General features: G+C 39.2%; 1 protein-coding gene across 7 annotated transcripts in view; it reads right to left on the bottom strand.

The window, feature by feature from the left end:
* Positions 1–1,438: 1,438 nt before the first annotated feature.
* LOC143024643 (putative cytochrome P450 CYP44) overlaps positions 1,439–17,925 on the bottom strand; it is a 48,977-nt gene continuing 32,490 nt past the window's right edge. For all 7 annotated transcript variants that reach the window (XM_076183562.1, XM_076183555.1, XM_076183557.1 and 4 more), the window contains exons 9-11: positions 11,615–11,693; positions 4,890–5,052; positions 1,439–3,031 (exon numbers count right to left, since the gene is read on the bottom strand). In XM_076183562.1, the coding sequence (XP_076039677.1) occupies positions 2,877–3,031; positions 4,890–5,052; positions 11,615–11,693 (397 nt within the window). In that variant the 3' untranslated portion in view covers positions 1,439–2,876. The remainder of the gene's footprint in view (positions 3,032–4,889; positions 5,053–11,614; positions 11,694–17,925) is intronic.

Raw genomic sequence — 17,925 nt, 5'->3', positions numbered from 1 at the left:
TTATTATATTATTAATATATATATTATTTTATTATTTTTATATAGATTTTATTATTTTTTATTTTTATTATTTTATTAGTTATATATTATTATATTTTTAAAAAGGAATTTTTATTTATATATATTTATATGAATTTTTTAAATTATTAAAGTTTTATTATTTTTTTTTTTTTTTTTATTATTATTGTTTTTATTTATTTTTTTTATTTATTATTTAAAAATTATTTTTTATTTTTTTTGTTTTTTTTTTGTTTTATTATTTTATAAAATTATATAATTTTATTATTATATTTTTTTTATTTTTTTTTAATTAATTGTTTTTTTTAATTATTTTTATTATTAAAATTTTTTTTTTTGTAAATTATTATTTTGAATTATTTGTTATTATTATTTTTTATTTTTTTTTTTTATTATGAATATTTAAATTTAGAAATAAAAATAATAAAAAAAATAAAAAATCAAAAAAATTATTTTATTTGTTTTTTTTTAATTTTTTTTTTTTAATTTTTTTTATATTTTTATTCTTTTTATATTATTTTTATTATTATTTTTTTGTATTATTATTTTTTTTTTTTTTTTTTTATATTAAATTTAAAAAGATAAAAAAATAAAAAAAAAATTAAAAAAACATAATTAGTTTTTTTTATAAATTTTTTTTTATTATTGAATTATTTTAATTTTTTGTTATTAATTTAAGATTATTATTATTTTAGAAAATATAAAATTTATTTTTTTTTTTTTTTTATTTTTTTATTGGACTATTTTTTTTTATTTATTATTATTATATTTTTTTTTTTATTTGTTTTTATTTATAATATTATTTTTGTATTATAATTATTTTTATTTTTATTATTATTATTTAATTAATTATTATATATTTTTTTTTTAAGTGAAATAAAATAAATTTGGGTTAAAAAATTATATATATTAAAGGAGAGACTTAAGAAGGGCATCAGAAAAAAGGGGTAAAGTTAAAAGTAATCAGCATTCTTATTTCAGTAGAGGTTAATCACCAATCAAATAAGAATGACATCTGACTCTGGTCCATAGAAATGTTGCTACCTACCTCAACTTTTCATGAAAAAAAGAAAATAAATAAATAAATAAATAAATAAATAAATAAATAAATAAATAATAATAAAAAATAAATACATACATACATATACCAAGGCTTTTCCACCCTTCCAAGGGAGGTAGCCAAAAAGGGAAAGGCATAAAAACACTCCCACCCATTTCATCCCCAAATACACTCCACACCCCTCCCACCCTTCCTCTCATCTGAGCACCTCCTGGATGACGGGTCATCCCTGCACCCCGCCCACCGCCCTGGGTCAGAAGCAGTGTCGCAAGACACAGTACATCCACAGCAAGGCCGCTTCATTTAATCGGCGACCCCCCCTCTCCGTCCCCCTTTGCATATAAGGAGAGGACGGGGAGAAATCCCTTCGGGCTGCGTCTGGGGTATTGGCTGCTTGTTATTGTGGCAAAGTAACATGCAGTCGATACTTTAGGGTCTATATGGGGCGCCCCTACGGACCAGAGCCACACATCATTTTGTCTATGATAGAAGAAATTCTGTTCATAGAGAAATGATGACACTTTTATACTACGACTGTCCCTCCGTTATGCTGTCCCCCAACCCCTTGTTGCTGTCCTGTACCATTTCTCTGAGTATTCTCTTTCTGATTGGGGGAATTCCCTGTGGTGGGGGAAAAGAATACTGCCACCAAGTTTTCCCACTTGGATCGTAAGAGGCGAGAAGAAAGGGACGGGGAGAGGGACTAGGCATCCTTCTCCCTGTAGCCCCAAGGGGCAACTTCCTAAATCGAAAAGATAAAAAATAAATAAAAAATAATAAAGCGAGAGGAAGCCCAAATTCCCCCCCACACACACCAATTTAATCACCTTTTACAACACACATAGAAAGAGTGACTATAACTTTTATTCTCCCCACCCCCAACCACCACCACCACTTGTGAGAAAAGAAAAGGTGGTGTCCTAGGAGTGGCACAGATCTTTACAAACAAAAACGAGGGAAAAGAATTCTGTGTAACTTTGCTCCATAGGGGTGCCCCCTCTAAGCTCTGCACATGTGTGTGTACACATATGTTTTACAACTATTTCACATAAAGGAAAAATGTGCACACATGAGGTTTTCAAATGATATTAAAATCAATCCAATAAAGAAGCTCCACCCAAACATCAACTTATAAATTCTCTAAAAATATAGTAATTTGCCAACTGCCAAACCAATAATTGCTTTTTTTTTTCTCTTCAAACACTAGTGCCTCCATTGCAAATGAAATGACTTTGCCACTATGGGTGTTCACATACTTTTAAACAGAGAAGGCAAAATTTGCACACAAGCAAATTTCTGCACATACAGCAAAAAATTAGAGGGAACATTGATGCCCCCTAACTATATAACTAGAAAGTCAATAACCCAATATGGGGTGTAGTAGTAGTAGCACTATTAACAGTAAAAGGAGGAGGAGGAGGAGGAGGAGGAGGATGAGGAGGAGGAGGAGGAGGAAAAATATTAAATTGTTATCTCAACCTCCTACAAATGAATGAGACATTTCTGGTACATTTATAGATCTGGCTACTACCACACTGTCATATTCATCTTTGGAATATCTCTGCTCCATAGAGGTTATATCATATACCATTTTGTTATCATCAAAATATATGTGAATTCAACTCTAATCCTGTACTTTTACCATTTAAAAGTGATATTTACATGTGCAAATAATACCTGAATCTGATTACCATATTACACAACTAATTTCACACAAGGATCTAACAAACATGTCTTGATTATAAAGGCAATAGAAATAACAACACAAGTTTAACAATATTGTGTTTCATCACAACTATCATCGACGATGAAATAGTACTGGAAGAGGTGTTTTGGGCCGTAACAGAACAGCCCACTCCTGTTCAGGAGTTTGATAATTGGCTGTCGTCAACTGATACTTTAATATAATTCGGCACAATCCAATATACAAATCTTGTTCAGCAAAACGTCTTCCTGTAAATAGATAAAATTGAAACATTATAACCACACATATAACTGAACAAACATTACTGGAGGCATAAAAATTTGAAGATATAGCATGAGAGAAAACACATGCATACATACATATACCAAAGGCTTTTTTCCCCCCTTACCCTCTTCCTTCCCCTTTATCTAGGCACTTCCTGGATGACAGGTCATCCTTGTATCTCGCCCACTGCCCTGGGTCAGAAGCAGTGTCGCAAGACACGGCACATAATGTGCCACAGCAAGGTCGCTTCATTAATTCGGCAACCCCCCTCTCCATCCCCTCATGCAGAAAAGGAGAAGATGGGGAGAAATCCATTCAGACTGCATCAATTCATTTCTCATACATACTCCCTCAACCTCATCCCCCACCCACTACCCCTCATGTATCACAGTATCATCCATACACAACCCTTCTCCATTCACCCCTATCTTCTGTCCTCTCCCGTACTTCCTCGACAGACATTCCCCTATTTCCCAATGCCCCTTTTACCCCATCCATCAAACTCATCCTAGGATACCCCCTCATGTTCACCCCTTCTACCTCTGCCTTCCACACCTCTCTCACTAATCTTTCTTTAATCATTCTTTCCATGTGTCCAAACCATTCTAATACTTCCATCAACCTTATCTCCCAACTCCTTTTCCACCCCTGTTCTCCTCCTCACCTCCTAATTTCTCACTATCTAGCCTAGTAACCCCTACCATACTTCTCAGACACCTCATCTCAAACACATTCAAACTCCTTCTCTCTTCCTCTTATGTTCCATGTTTCTGCTCCATACAGTGCTGTCAGCACAATCACTCATTCATACAATCTCTTCTTAGCATCCATTTCCAATGTTTATTTCTCATTACACTTTTTAATCCCCCAAGGCATTTACTCTCTTCTCTCAATCTACATTCTACCTCCACCCCCATTTCTCCCTTTCCTGCCACATTTGCACCACTCAATCTACATTCTACCTGCACCCCCATTCTTCCCTTTCCTGCCACATTCACACCCAACTATCTAAAACTATCCACTTCCTCCAGTCTCTCTCCCTTAAAACTCAGCCTGCTGCGACTCTCTCCCTTTGTACCTCTCATCACCTTACTTTTACCCACATTTATCTCACCTTCCTTCTTTCACATACCTTCCCAAACTCTGTCACTAACTTCCTCAGTCCCTCCTCTGATCCTGAATACAAGCACAGTGTCGTCAGCAAACAACAACTGGCTTATCTCCCACTTTTTTCCATTTTCTTTAACCATCTCCAATCCCTGACCCACTACCCTTGCATTCACCTCTTGTATCATCCCATCCATATATAAATTGAACAGCCAGGGCAACATAACACATCCCTGACAAAGTCTCACCTTTACCTCAAACCACTCACTCTTTCCATTTCTAATCCTATAAGAGAAAATCCTATAAGTGAAAATAAAAAAGGTTAGAGAAATCAAAAGAAACCAATTCTTTCTCAGACATATGATTAAAAAAATTACATCTACAACTTGAGATAACATTGGTATCAGCAATTGCAATGCACTCTAGGCTATCTTTATATGTTTGAAAATAACAACTCTATCTACATACCAACAGCTTCTTCCCTCTTATAAGGAAGGCAGCCAAGTCAAAGGAACGCACCCACTCCCACCCACCCTACTCCCATCCACCACCCACTCGTTTCACTCTCATCTTAGCTACTCATGGATGAAAGTTCATGCTTGCCCATTGCCCAGGTCAGACACAACACAGCAAGATGCAACACTGCCTCTTGCAAACTTGATATTCTCAAAGGGGTACCAATGCCATGACTCTCAGTTCAAAACATTGGAACAAATATATAGAAAAGCAACGAACCTGCACACATCCTAGTTCCCATACTAAAAGGTGTTGGTATATAAGGATGGTTTGCTGGATTCCAGTCCTTTGATCTTAGCCACCTTTCCGGTCTGAATGTATCTGGGTCTTCAAAATAATCTGGATCTCTTAAAAGAATATTACCATTGAGGTCAACACAAGTCTGCAAAAGTAAGAAAATACAGAGATAGAATAAAAAAAAAATAATAATAATAAAAAATAAATAAATAATAAAAAATAATAAAAATGAAAATAAAAATAATAATAATAATAATATAAATAAACATATACCAATGGCCCATTTTCCCTTATAAAAGGGGTGACAAAGCACACCCCAACATCATTGTACATGTATACATGTATATTTACTTAGTTGTATTATACAGGAAGGGGAGCTATGCTCATGGTGACTTATTTTCGTATCTCGCAAGATCAAGTTTATTCTTAAATTCTTGCATTGTGTTTGCACACACTATTTCTCCATCCAATTTGTTCCATATATCTATCACTCTGTGTGGGAAGCTGTTCTTTTTCAGGTCTCTTCTATAGTTATCCTTTTTTAGTTTCATTGGATGTCCTCTTGTTTTTCCTGTCCTGCTTTAATAAGTCCTCTCTATCAAGGCATTCTTTTCCTTTCATAATTCTGTAGATGGTTAGTAGATCCCCTCATTCTCTTCTCTGTTCTAGGGTTGGCAATTCCAATATGACCAGTCTTTGTTCATATGTCAGGTTTGCAAGTGTTGGTACCAACTTTGTCGTTGCTCTTTGTATTCTTTCTAATTTTCTTATATTCTTTTTTATACTGGGTGACCTTATCAGCACTGCATATTCCAGTTTTGGCCTTATCAGTGTTTGTAATATTTTCTTGATCATTTCCGTATTTAAAGGCCACCTTTATTGATCTCAACAAATTTTATGTTTCTCCAGCTATTTTATCTATATGTTTATCTGGAAACATGTCTTTGGTGATGATTACTCCTTGGTCCCTTTCAGAATTTACTTTCTTTACTTCTTTTCCATCAATTTTATACTGTCCTGTTATTTTCTTCTTGCTTTTTCCAAATTCAATCATACTGCACTTCTTGATGTTGAATTCTACCTCCCATCTCTTGCTCCACTCTGAGACATTGTTCAGATCCCTCTGCAATGAGTCAAGGTCTATTTCGGAGTTTATTCTCTTTAATAATTTTGCGTCATCCACAAAGCAGTTCATGTACCGTATTTTTCGGACCATAAGGCGCTTCGTGCCATAAGGCGTACCCGTAATTTGCTATTCCCCGTCCTTACATAAGGCGCACCTGACCATAAGACGCACCTGGTTAGGTAGGTCAAACACCACCAGAGGCGCCACCGTCGATGACGAGCACAATAGCGCGTCATTTTATGCGCATGCCATGCAAACGGCCAAATTTACATACCGCGGGAAATTTCATTCATTCAAATGTTATGCGAGTGTATTTACTACGATCGTAGTAAATTTCAAACAATTACATCATCAGTTGCATGTCGGTACATAAAAACATAAGATAAACATGGCGGCTTGCATTCAGCAGTAAATCGAAAATTGGTTTATGTTTCAGTGTAAAAAATGAGCTAAATTATAAATAAATTCAGTGTATTGGCAACTGACCAAAATGAACGAAAACTACTAGTCTCGCGGATTGTTCTAATACCAAAATAAAGGCAGCGTGTTACGGAAGAGCTGAGAAATCGGTGGTACTAAATTTTTTTTTTTCTTTCTTTTTTATCGGGTCGGATTATCGGATCAGCATCAAAGTCCATCCCGCCATCTTATCTATGATCACTGGTGGTATGAATCAAACTTCACTCTATTAAGTTTCTTACTATTATGTTATTAGTGTAATAGACTTATAGTTGAATTATTTGAACTATTTTCTTTAAAATGTGTGATTTTCATGTAATATGACCAAAGAGATGTTACGTATTTATCCTCCGTAATATTACGGACCACAGCTACGATTCATCCTGCCCGCTATCTATGATCATTGGTGGTATGGATCAAGCTACACTATTAAGTTTGTTACTGTTGTGTTATTAGTGTAATAGATTGCATATAGTTGAATTATTCAAAATATTTTCTTTAAATTGTGTGATTTTCATGTAATTTGACGGTATTCGTAGCTGTGGTGGGTAATTTTACAGAGGATAAAACGTAATTCTTTGATTAAATTACATGGAAATCACACATTCTAAAGAAAATAGGTCAAATAATGCAACCACATGCTAAATTCTTATATAAAATTGTGCCTGTCAAAAACCGTCATTGTTTACGTTTGATCGGCGATTAGTCAGACCGCACGTTTCGGCCCGATTTTCCCTTCAAAATGCAATACCTAGAGAACTAGGACAGCTAGATGGACAATTCAAATTGCATTGTACTCATAGCGACTTTCTGCATACCATGAGAACTACTTCAGCTCAAATATCAGGAATTCAATTTTCATGTTGACCTAGCTAACCTGGTCTCGTCATCGGATAATCATGCAAATGTGAGTGCATTCAGAACTGAACATTTTCGTTGTTGAATGAGAAAAATCGGTTGGGATTTAGCAAAATTACAAAAATAAATGATATATTTTTTTATTTCGGTCAGTGAAATCAGACCACCTCCATGGACGGTCTGCCTTGCCAATACCCCTATAAAACAACAAACATGTTACGGGAATTGTGGGGAATAAAACCAACAGTAGTAGTTTATTCCCGGAATTCTCTATTCACTTAAAAACACAAGATTACAAATGAAGGTAAATTTTTGTTTCGACCATGGGCGCAATATAGCAATAGAAAATTAATTATTAATTTTGTAAATTATAATGTATCAACGTAATATGCAATTTTGTGAGCGGAAATAAAAAAAAATTGCTGAAACGGATTTCGTAAGTAACGAAGTCGTGTCGGACGAATGGTACGCCATTATTTGTTATGATAGATGCCGACGTCGAAGAAATGAAAAGGTGATAAATTCGTCTAACCTAATCTAACCTGTGTTTAATAAATTACCTGCAAATTAAATGTCATCCGGCTCGTCCTCGTTGTCGTCGTCGTGAGAGACGTTGGCGTCCCGATCCTATGCTACCGACTTCTTTCATTAACATATTACGTTGATATATTTTAATTTACAAAATTAATAATTAATCTTATATTGCTATATTGCGCCCATGATCAAAACTAAAAAAAATACCCAAATGACTAGTCTGAGTGGAGCGAGACTAGACCAATGCAAAATGGCTGTCTGTGTTGTGGACGCTATCATGTCATAGCCATGATAGCGTGAATGAATGCGGTGGCATGGACCCGAAAACTGTCGAAGTTTTCGCAATTTTCTTGTCAAGATACATGCACCTTGGTTATAACTTGGTTGTAGCTTTTCTTAAGCCTATGCACTGTCGCCGTCGGCAGGCTAGCTACGAAACGTGTCAAAATAGTACGTCCCTATCCGAGGCATTTTTTTGCACTGAAGCCACACATAAGGCGCACCGCACGATAAGGCGCACCACCCGATTTTGGCCGATTTTAAGGATTTTGCCCGCGCCTTATGGTCCGAAAAATACGGTAACTTTCAATGCCTTCGTCCATGTCATTTACATATATAGCAAACATTATCAGAGACTGACCCCTGTGGGATACCACTACTCATTTCTTCCCATTTTGAATATTTGTCTCTGAGCACCACTCTTATTTTTCTTCCATGTAGGAAATCCTCCATCCAATTCAATAGTCTTCCATGTATGCCTCCTATTGTTTCCAGTTTATATAATAATTTTTTGTGTGGTACCTTATCAAATGCCTTTTGTAAGTCCAGGAATACACAGTCTGCCCAGCCATCTCTTGCAATATATCTATCAATCTTGAGTAGAAAAAAATTAAATGTGTATATATATATATATATATATATATATATATATATATATATATATATGTATATATATATATATACATATATATGTTTATGTATATATATATATATATATATATATATATATATATATACACACATACATATACCAAGGCTTTTTCCCCCTTACAAGGGAGGTAGCCAAAAAATCATTCCCACCCATTCCATCCCTGAATACACTCCACATCCCTCCACCCTCCCTCTTATCTTAGCACCTCCTGGATGACGGGTCATCCCTGCACCTTGTCCACTGCCCTGAGTCAGAAGCAGTGTCACAAGACACAGCATATCCACAGCAAGGCCGCTTCATTAAATCGGCGACCCCCCCCTCTCCATCCCCCCATGCATAAAAGGAGAAGATGGGGAGAAATCCCTTCGGGCTGCGTCAAATTTTGCTCACACATACTACCTCATCCCCCATCCCTCTGCCCATTCCACCTCATGCATCACAACATCATCCATATACAACCATTCCCCATTCACCCCTGTCCTCTCCCGTCCTTCCTCAACAAACATTCCCCTCTTCCCCAAAGCCCCCTTCACCCCATCCATCCACCTCATCCTAGGACATCCCCTCATGTTCACTCCCTCCACATCTGCCTTCCATACCTCTTTTACTAGTCTTTCTTCACTCATTCTTTCTATGTGTCCAAACCATCCTAATACTCTTTCATCAACCCTATCTCCCAATTCCCTTTCCACCCCAGTTCTCCTCCTCACTTCATCATTTCTCACTCTATCTAGCCTAGTAACCCCCATCATACTTCTCAGACACCTCATCTCAAACACATTCAAACTCCTTCTCTCTTCCTCTCTTATGTTCCATGTTTCTGCCCCATACAGTGCTGTTGGCACAATCACTCCTTCATACAGTCTCCTCTTAGCATCCATTAACAAATGTCTATTCCTCATTACACTCTTTAATCCACCAAGGCATTTACTCGCTTCTCTCAATCTACATTCTACCTCCACCTTCACTCCACCTTTTCCTGCCACATTTGCATCCAAGTATCTAAAACTATCCACTTCCTCCAGTTGCTCTCCCTTAATGCTCACTTCCAGTCTACTGCCACTTTCACCCCTTGTACATCTCATCACCTTACTTTTACCCACATTTATCTTCAGCTTTCTTCTATCACATACTCTCCCAAACTCTGTCACCAGCTTCCTCAATCCCTCCTCCGATCCTGCCACAAGCGCAGTGTCGTCCGCAAACAACAGCTGGCTCACCTCCCACTTTTCTCCATTTTCTTTAACCATCTCCAATCCCTGACCCACTACCCTTGCATTTACCTCTTGCACTACCCCATCCATGTATAAGTTGAACAGCCAGGGTGACATAACGCATCCTTGACGAAGTCCCACCTTTACCTCGAACCACTCACTCTCTCCATTTCTAATCCTGACACAAGCTCTACTACTCTCATAAAAACTCTTGACAGCTCTAAACGGCTTTCCTCCTATCCCGTATTTCTGCAATACCTCCCACAGTGCCTTCCTGTCTACCCTATCATAAGCCTTTTCCAGATCCATAAAAGACCAAAAAACATCCTTCCCCTTTCCTATAGCTTTCTCACATATCTGTCTTACCACAAAAATCTGACCTACACAACCTCTACCCTTCCTAAATCCACACTGTTCTTCACCAATTACTCCCTCTGTTCCTCTCCTAATCCTCTCAATCAAGATCCACCCATAAGCCTTCCCAACTACACTCAACAAGCTAATCCCTCTGAAACTACTACATTTACACTTGTTCCCTTTTCCCTTGTAAAGTGGAACTATACAGGCACTCCTCCAGTCCTCCGGCACTCTACCCTCTCTCCAGCAAACATTAAATAACCTCACCAGCCAGTCCACCATCACTGTACCTCCTTTTTTTAAACATTCTGCATGGCATCCATCCAGACCAGGTGCCTTACCTGCTTTCATCATCTTAACAACTGCCTTCACTTCATCCTTCATTACTTCTCCTCCATTTTCCTCACTCATCACTGTCATTTTCATAACATTTCCCACTGCAACTATCTTTCCCTCCCTATCTTCCTTCACATTTAGCAACTCCCTAAAATATTCTGCCCATCTTCCCCTTACTGCCTTCTCTTCCATTATTATCTCTCCATCTGCACCTTATACCTTTTCTTCTCTACTTGATTCGCCTCCTCTTCCTCTCTTAATTTCTTTCCAAAACATCTTTTTATTACTTCCAAAATTTTCTGTCATACTCTTACCCCATTTCACATCTGCTCTCCTCTTTGCCTCCTTTACCTTTTGCTTTACTTCTCTTTTCTTTTCTTTGTACCTCTTATATGGATGGTGACAGAACAAAACACAGACACTTTTCTTTAAAACACAATAAAAGCCATATGCCACTCCCAACTCAAACCGTTATGGATACAGGGCCGTCCCTGTCCCCCACCACATTGCTCTGGTCAAACAAAATGCAGCAAGGCATGTATCCACAGCAGGGTCTGAAAGCTAGAACTGGTTTATCTCCACCATTTCATCATGTGATGACCCTCCCCCTTTACACATGGTGTAAAAACACATGGTGAGCACTATGAGAAAAGTGTCCCTGTTTCCATGCAAAATTGGGTATGGGCAGACTTAGGGAAAGAAGAAATAGGAAAAATTAATGAATTTCAAAGTTCAAGGAAAGGAGTAAAAATAAATGAATAAACAAAAGGAGAGCATAGGATCCAATGAAGTATCATGTTCGATGCTGAATGAAGAAGCTGAAGTTGTCATCACTCACAAAGCAAAGTGACTTGACAAAGAAATAATTCTTAAAGTTATGGAAAGAACTTACCCCTTCAGGAAGATAGTATCCACTTAATTCCATGTCCTTCTTAAGTATCCTCTGCACAGACTCACCAATTGGGAAGAATCTGTAACAAAATTAATAAATAAATGTTTGAATGTTTCAAGATATTCTCTCCATTACTGACACAGCTGAGATGGATCTCCACTGAAGCCCCCTGAGGGAGATGCAGCCTCTGCACCATGGTGGCTTGACCCTGCTGGGTAAGGTTGTATTTACCTAAAATTGTAGTATACAGGAAAGGAACAATGTTGATTGGGTCCTGTCTCCTATTCACTAATTTTCTAACATATTAAGACTCAAATTCATGTACAGTTCCAACTTAATCTATATCTTTGATTTCCAATTATCATTTTTACATCTGAATTCATGTATTGTTTGAACTTGGACTCACCTTGTAAGCTACTCCAAAAATTTATACATCTATACAGAAAAGGCTTACGATAGGGTAGACAGGAGGGCATTGTGGGAGGTTTTGCAGAAATACGGGATAGGAGGAAAGCTTCTAAGAGCTGTCAAGAGTTTTTATGAGAGTAGTAGAGCATGTGTCAGGATTAGAAATGGAGAGAGTGAGTGGTTCGAGGTAAAGGTGGGACTTCGTCAGGGATGCGTTATGTCGTCCTGGCTGTTCAACTTATACATGGATGGGGTGGTGCGAGAGGTAAATGCAAGGGTGGTGGGTTAGGGATTGGAGATGGTTAAAGAAAATGGAGAAAAGTGGGAGGTGAGCCAGCTGTTGTTTGCAGACAACACTGCGCTTGTAGCAGGATCAGAGGAGAGATTGAGGAAGTTGGTGACAGAGTTTGGGAGAGTGTGTGATAGATGAAAGCTGAAGATAAATGTGGGCAAAAGTAAGGTGATGAGATGTACAAGGGGTGAAAGTGGCAGCAGACTGGAAGTGAGCATTAAGGGAGAGCGACACGAGGAAGTGGATAGTTTTAGATACTTGGGTGCAAATGTGGCAGGATAAGGTGGAGTGGAGGTGGAGGTAGAATATAGATTGAGAGAAGTGAGTAAATGCCTTGGTGGATTAAAAAGTGAAATGAGGAATAGACATTTGGGAATGGATGCTAAGAGGAGACTGTATGAAGGAGTGATTGTGCCAACAGCACTGTATGGGGCAGAAACATGGAACATAAGAGAAGAAGAGAGAAGGAGTCTGAATGTATTTGGGATGAGGTGTCTGAGAAGTATGATGGGGGTTACTAGGCTGGATAGAGTGAGAAATGAGGAGGTGAGGAGGGGAACAGGGGTGGAAAGGGAGTTTTGAGATAGGGTTGATGAAAGAGTATTGGGATGGTTTGGACACATGGAAAGAATGAGTGAAGAAAGACTAGTAAATGAGGTATGGAAGGCAGATGTGGAGGGAACATGAGGGGACGTCCTAGGATGAGGTGGATGGGTGGGGTGAAGGGGGCTTTGGGGAAGAGGGGAATGTCTGTTGAGGAAGGACGGGAGAGGACAGACAGGGGTGAATGGAGAATGGTTGTATGTGGATGATGTTGTGGTGCATGAGGTGGAATGGGTGGGGGATGGGGGATGAGGTAGTATGTGTGAGCAAAATTTGACGCAGCCTGAGAGGATTTCTCCTGGTCTTCTCCTTTTATGCATGGGGGGATGGAGAGGGGGGGTCGCCGATTTAATGAAGTGGCCTTACTGTGGATATGCTGTGTCTTGTGACACTGCTTCTGACCCAGGACAGTGGACAAGGTGCAGGGATGACCCGTCATTCAGGAGGTGCTAAGATAAGAGGGAGGGTGGAGGGGAGTGGAGTGTATTCAAGGATGGAATGGGTGGGAATGATTTTATGCCTTTTTCTTTTTGGCTACCCCCCTTGTGAGGGGGAAAAAGCCTTGGTATATGTATGTATATGGAAAACTGTATTTTTCATATCCTTTCAACATGTGGTCCTTCTTAATTTACTTCCATGATCTCTTAAAGCCCTCCCATCTTAATCAGATCTTTTATATCAATATAATCTATCCCTTGTATGAATGAGGTGAAGTGCACGTGAGGGTTTTTTGATATGCTGGAATAGTTGTGGTTGTGAATGAAGTCTGAAATCAGCGTAATCATCTTTATCATACTGGTTAGGTGCAAGCATATATATGCGACATTGATCTACCACACCTTTTATGTTCGCCATTGTGGAAAGGGGTTGGAAAGCAATGAAAGTACTTTTTGCACTTAAAAAATAATTGTAGGCACTCGGGTACTTTAATCTCTATCTGCAATATTCTATGTGATAGAAAATAAATATCCATATCCTGCAATAATTTTTCCACATGATTGTTTCATACTACAGACCATACCAGGTTGCAATAGTAAGTCTGCTAAAACAAAATTTGTATGTCATGTACAAAGTTGGATTTTTGGAAAAATTACAATGAAGAAAAACTGATTCATCAATGGTTGCCTCAAGTTCCGCTAGCTGGAAAATCTGTAGTCCAGCACTTGTAGCCGAGTCAAAGGAAAGTCTAAGACAGTGATGGAGTTAGGGGAGCTATGTGATTGGAAGTTGAAAATACATACATATATCAAAGGCTTTTCCCCCTACATGAGGGGTAGCCAAAAAGAAAAAGGCATAGAAACGACTCTCACCCATTCCATTTCCTATATATTCCACTCCCCTCCACCCTCCTCCCTCCCACTTATCTTGGCACCTCCTGGATGACGAGTCATCCCTGCATCCTGCCCACTGCCCTGGGTCAGAAGCAATGTTGCAAGAAAGCACATCCACAGCAAGGTCGCTTCATAAAGTCGGCGACCCCCCCTCTCCCTCCCCCCGTGCAGAAAAGGAGAAGACGGGGAGAAATGCCTTCGGGCTGCATCAGATTTTTTCTCATACATACTTCCTCACCCCCCATCCCCCACCCACTCCCCCTCATGCATCACAGCATCATCTATACACAACCCCTCTCCATTCATCCCTATCTTCTGTCCTCTCCCATCCTTCCTCAACAGACATTCCTCTCTTTTGTAATGCCCCTTTCACCCCATCCATCCACCTCATCCTAGGACACCCCCCTCCATATTCACTCCCTCCACCTCTGCCTTCCACACTTCTTTTACTAATCTTTCTTTACTCATTCTTTCCATGTGTCCAAACCATCCTAATACTCTTTCATCAACCCTATCTCCCAGCTCCCTTTCCAACCCTGTCCTCCTCACCTCCTCATTTCTCACTCTATCTAGCCTAGTAACCCCCATCATACTTCTCAGACATTTCATCTCAAACACATTCAAACTCCTTCTCTCTTCCTCTCTCATGTTCCATGTTTCTGCCCCGTACAGTGCTGTTGGCACAATCACTCCTTCATATAACCTCCTCTTAGCATCCACTCCCAGATGTCTATTTCTCATTACACTTTTTAATCCACCAAGGCATTTACTCGCTTCTCTCAATCTACATTCTACCTCCACCCCCACTCCTCTCTTTCCTGCCACATTCGCACCCAAGTACAGTATCTAAAACTATCCACTTCCTCCAGTCTTTCACCCTTAATGCTCACTTCCAGCCTGCTGTCACTCTCTCCCCATGTACATCTCATCACCTTACTTTTGCCCACATTTATCTCCAGAGCTCTTCCTTCTTTCACACACCTTCTCAAACTCTGTCACTAACTTCCTCGATCTATCTTCTGATCCTGCTACAAGTGCAGTGTCGTCAGCAAACAACAACTGGCTCACCTCACACTTTTCTCCTTTTCTTTATTCATCTCCAACCCCTGACCCACTACCCTTGCATTCACTTCTTGCACCATCCCATCCATGTAAAGATTGAACAGCCAGGGTGACATAACACATCCCTGACGAAGTCCCACCTTTACCTCAAACCATTCACTCTCTCCATTTCTAATCCTAACACAAACTCTACTACTCTCGTAAAAACTCTTGTCTGCTCTTAACAGCTTTCCTCCTATCCCATATATCTGCAATACCTCCCACAGTGCCTTCCTGTCTACCCTGTCATAAGCCTTTTCCAAATCCATAAAAGCCCAATAAACATCCATAACTTTTCCTATAGCTTTCTCACATATATGTCTTACCACAAAGATCTGATCTACACAACCCCTACCTGTCCTAAACCCACACTGTTCCTCACCAATTACTCCCTCTGTTCCTCTCCTAATCCTCTCAATCAGGACCCTCCCATGAGCCTTCCCAACTCCACTCAACAAGCTGATCCCTCTGAAACTACTACACTTACAATTGTCCCCCTTTCCCTTGTAAAGCGGAACTATACAGGCACTCCTCCAGTCCTCCGGCATTCTACCCTCTCTTAAACAAACATTAAATAACCTCACCAGCCAGTCCACCATAACTGTACCTCCTTTCTTCAGATATTCTGCATGGCATCCATCCAACCCAGGTGCCTTACCTGCTCTCATCATCTTAACAGCTGCTTTCACTTCATCCTTCCCTGTTTCTTCTCCATTTTCCTCACTCATCACTCTCATTTTCTTAGTGCTTCCCACTGCAACTACATTCCCCTCCTTATCCTCCTTCACATTTAGCAACTCCCTAAAATACTCTGCCCACCTTCCTCTCACTATCTTCTCTTCCATTATCATCTCTCCATCTGCACCTTTTACCTTTTCTTCTCTACTTGATTCGCCTCCTCCTCTTTTAATTTCCTTCCAAAACATCTTTTCATTACTTTCAAATTTTTCTGTCATACTCTTACCCCATTTCACATCTGCTCTCCTCTTTGCTTCCTTTATCTTATGCTTAACTTCCATTCTTTTTATTTTGTACCTCTCCTACGATTCCCTCGTCCTAACTTGTAGCCAATCTATGAATGCCTGCTTCTTCTCTTCTACACCTTTCTTTGCTTCCTCATCCCACCACTCACTACCCTTCCTTCTATCTCCTCCCACCCTCCTTGTTCCACACACCATCTCTGCGCACCTTATAACTCCCTCCTTGAACCATTCCTCCACTCCTAGTTTTACTCTATCCTTTACTCCCCCCACTCCTCTTTCAGCTTCTTCTTATACTAATTCTCCTTTTTTTCTCATTTAAGCAGTTCACTCTAAGTATCTCCCTACCTTCTGCCCTTTTCCTCTTTCTCCACCTATTCTCCACTCTCAATTTACCTTCCACCAGAAAATGGTCTGATATTCCCCTACTCTCTCTCCTTAGAACATGTACATCCTTGACTCTTCCTACCATACTCCTGGTCACCACTATAAAGTCCATTAATGCTCTATCTACCACCCTTCCATCCACCACCCTCTCCCATGTGTACTTATGCTTGACTTTCTTCCTAAGCACTGTATTTGCTATCATCAACTCTCTTTCAAGACATATCTCCAATTCTCCACTATGATTTTTACCTGGAACCCCATACTTCCCAATCACTCCATCAATTGGTTCCTTTCCTACCCTAGCATTAAGGTCTCCCAATACAACTACATTGACAATAATAGTTTAAAATAAATGTGTGTAAAAGCAAGGTTATGAGCTGTAGAAGAGGAGAGGATGACAGTAAGCTGGTGAGCCTTAACCACTTCGATATGATGACGCCTATGTAGGCATCTTACATACATATACCAAAGGCTTTTTTCCCCTTACATGGGATGTAGCCAAAAAGAAAAATGCATAAAAACCATTCCATCACTAAATACACTCCACTCCCCTCCACCCTCCCTCTTATCTTGGCACCTCCTGGATGATGGGTCATCCCTGCATCTTGTCCACTGCCCTAGGTCAGAAGCAGTGTCACAAGACACACATCCACAGCAGGGCCAGGCATCTTGATTATATATTTTTTCTGTAGTTGTACATGAATTACCCCGGATCCTGTTAAGTGGTTTGATCACGCTTTATGTGTTTTTTATTACTCAGAGTAAAAGAAAATGAGTAAGACACCAGTGACTTTATAATTTATAATGAAAATAATGTGATGAATCATACATATGGCAGCCAATGCTGCATGCAAGAATTTGAATCATACTGAAGTGGTTAAAGGAAAGAGGTCTGAGGGAGTGGATAGTTTTAAGTATTTAGGGCTGTATGCAGCAAGGAATGGAGAAGTGAGAATTGAGGGAAACTGTAGTGAGAGAACCAAGTAAATGTCTTGGACAAATGAAGAGTGTCATGAGAAATGGGATCTGGGAATGGATGCAGTGAGAAGATTATATGAACGGGTGATTGTATCTATGACATTTTATGGGGTGTAGAATTGGAATTTAAGGAAGAAAGAAGAAATCTAGAAATATTTGAGAAGTATGTTCAGGGTTACAAGGACAAATACAGCAAGAATTGAGCAGGTGAAGAGGATTCCAGGGGTGGAA

This window comes from Oratosquilla oratoria, chromosome 4 (assembly GCF_046742065.1).
Source record: "Oratosquilla oratoria isolate Oo_2021 chromosome 4, ASM4674206v1, whole genome shotgun sequence".
NCBI classification, from domain to species: Eukaryota; Metazoa; Arthropoda; class Malacostraca; order Stomatopoda; family Squillidae; genus Oratosquilla; species Oratosquilla oratoria.
The sequence above is the reverse complement of the archived record's forward strand: the minus strand, read 5'-3'. Positions and strand labels throughout refer to the sequence as shown.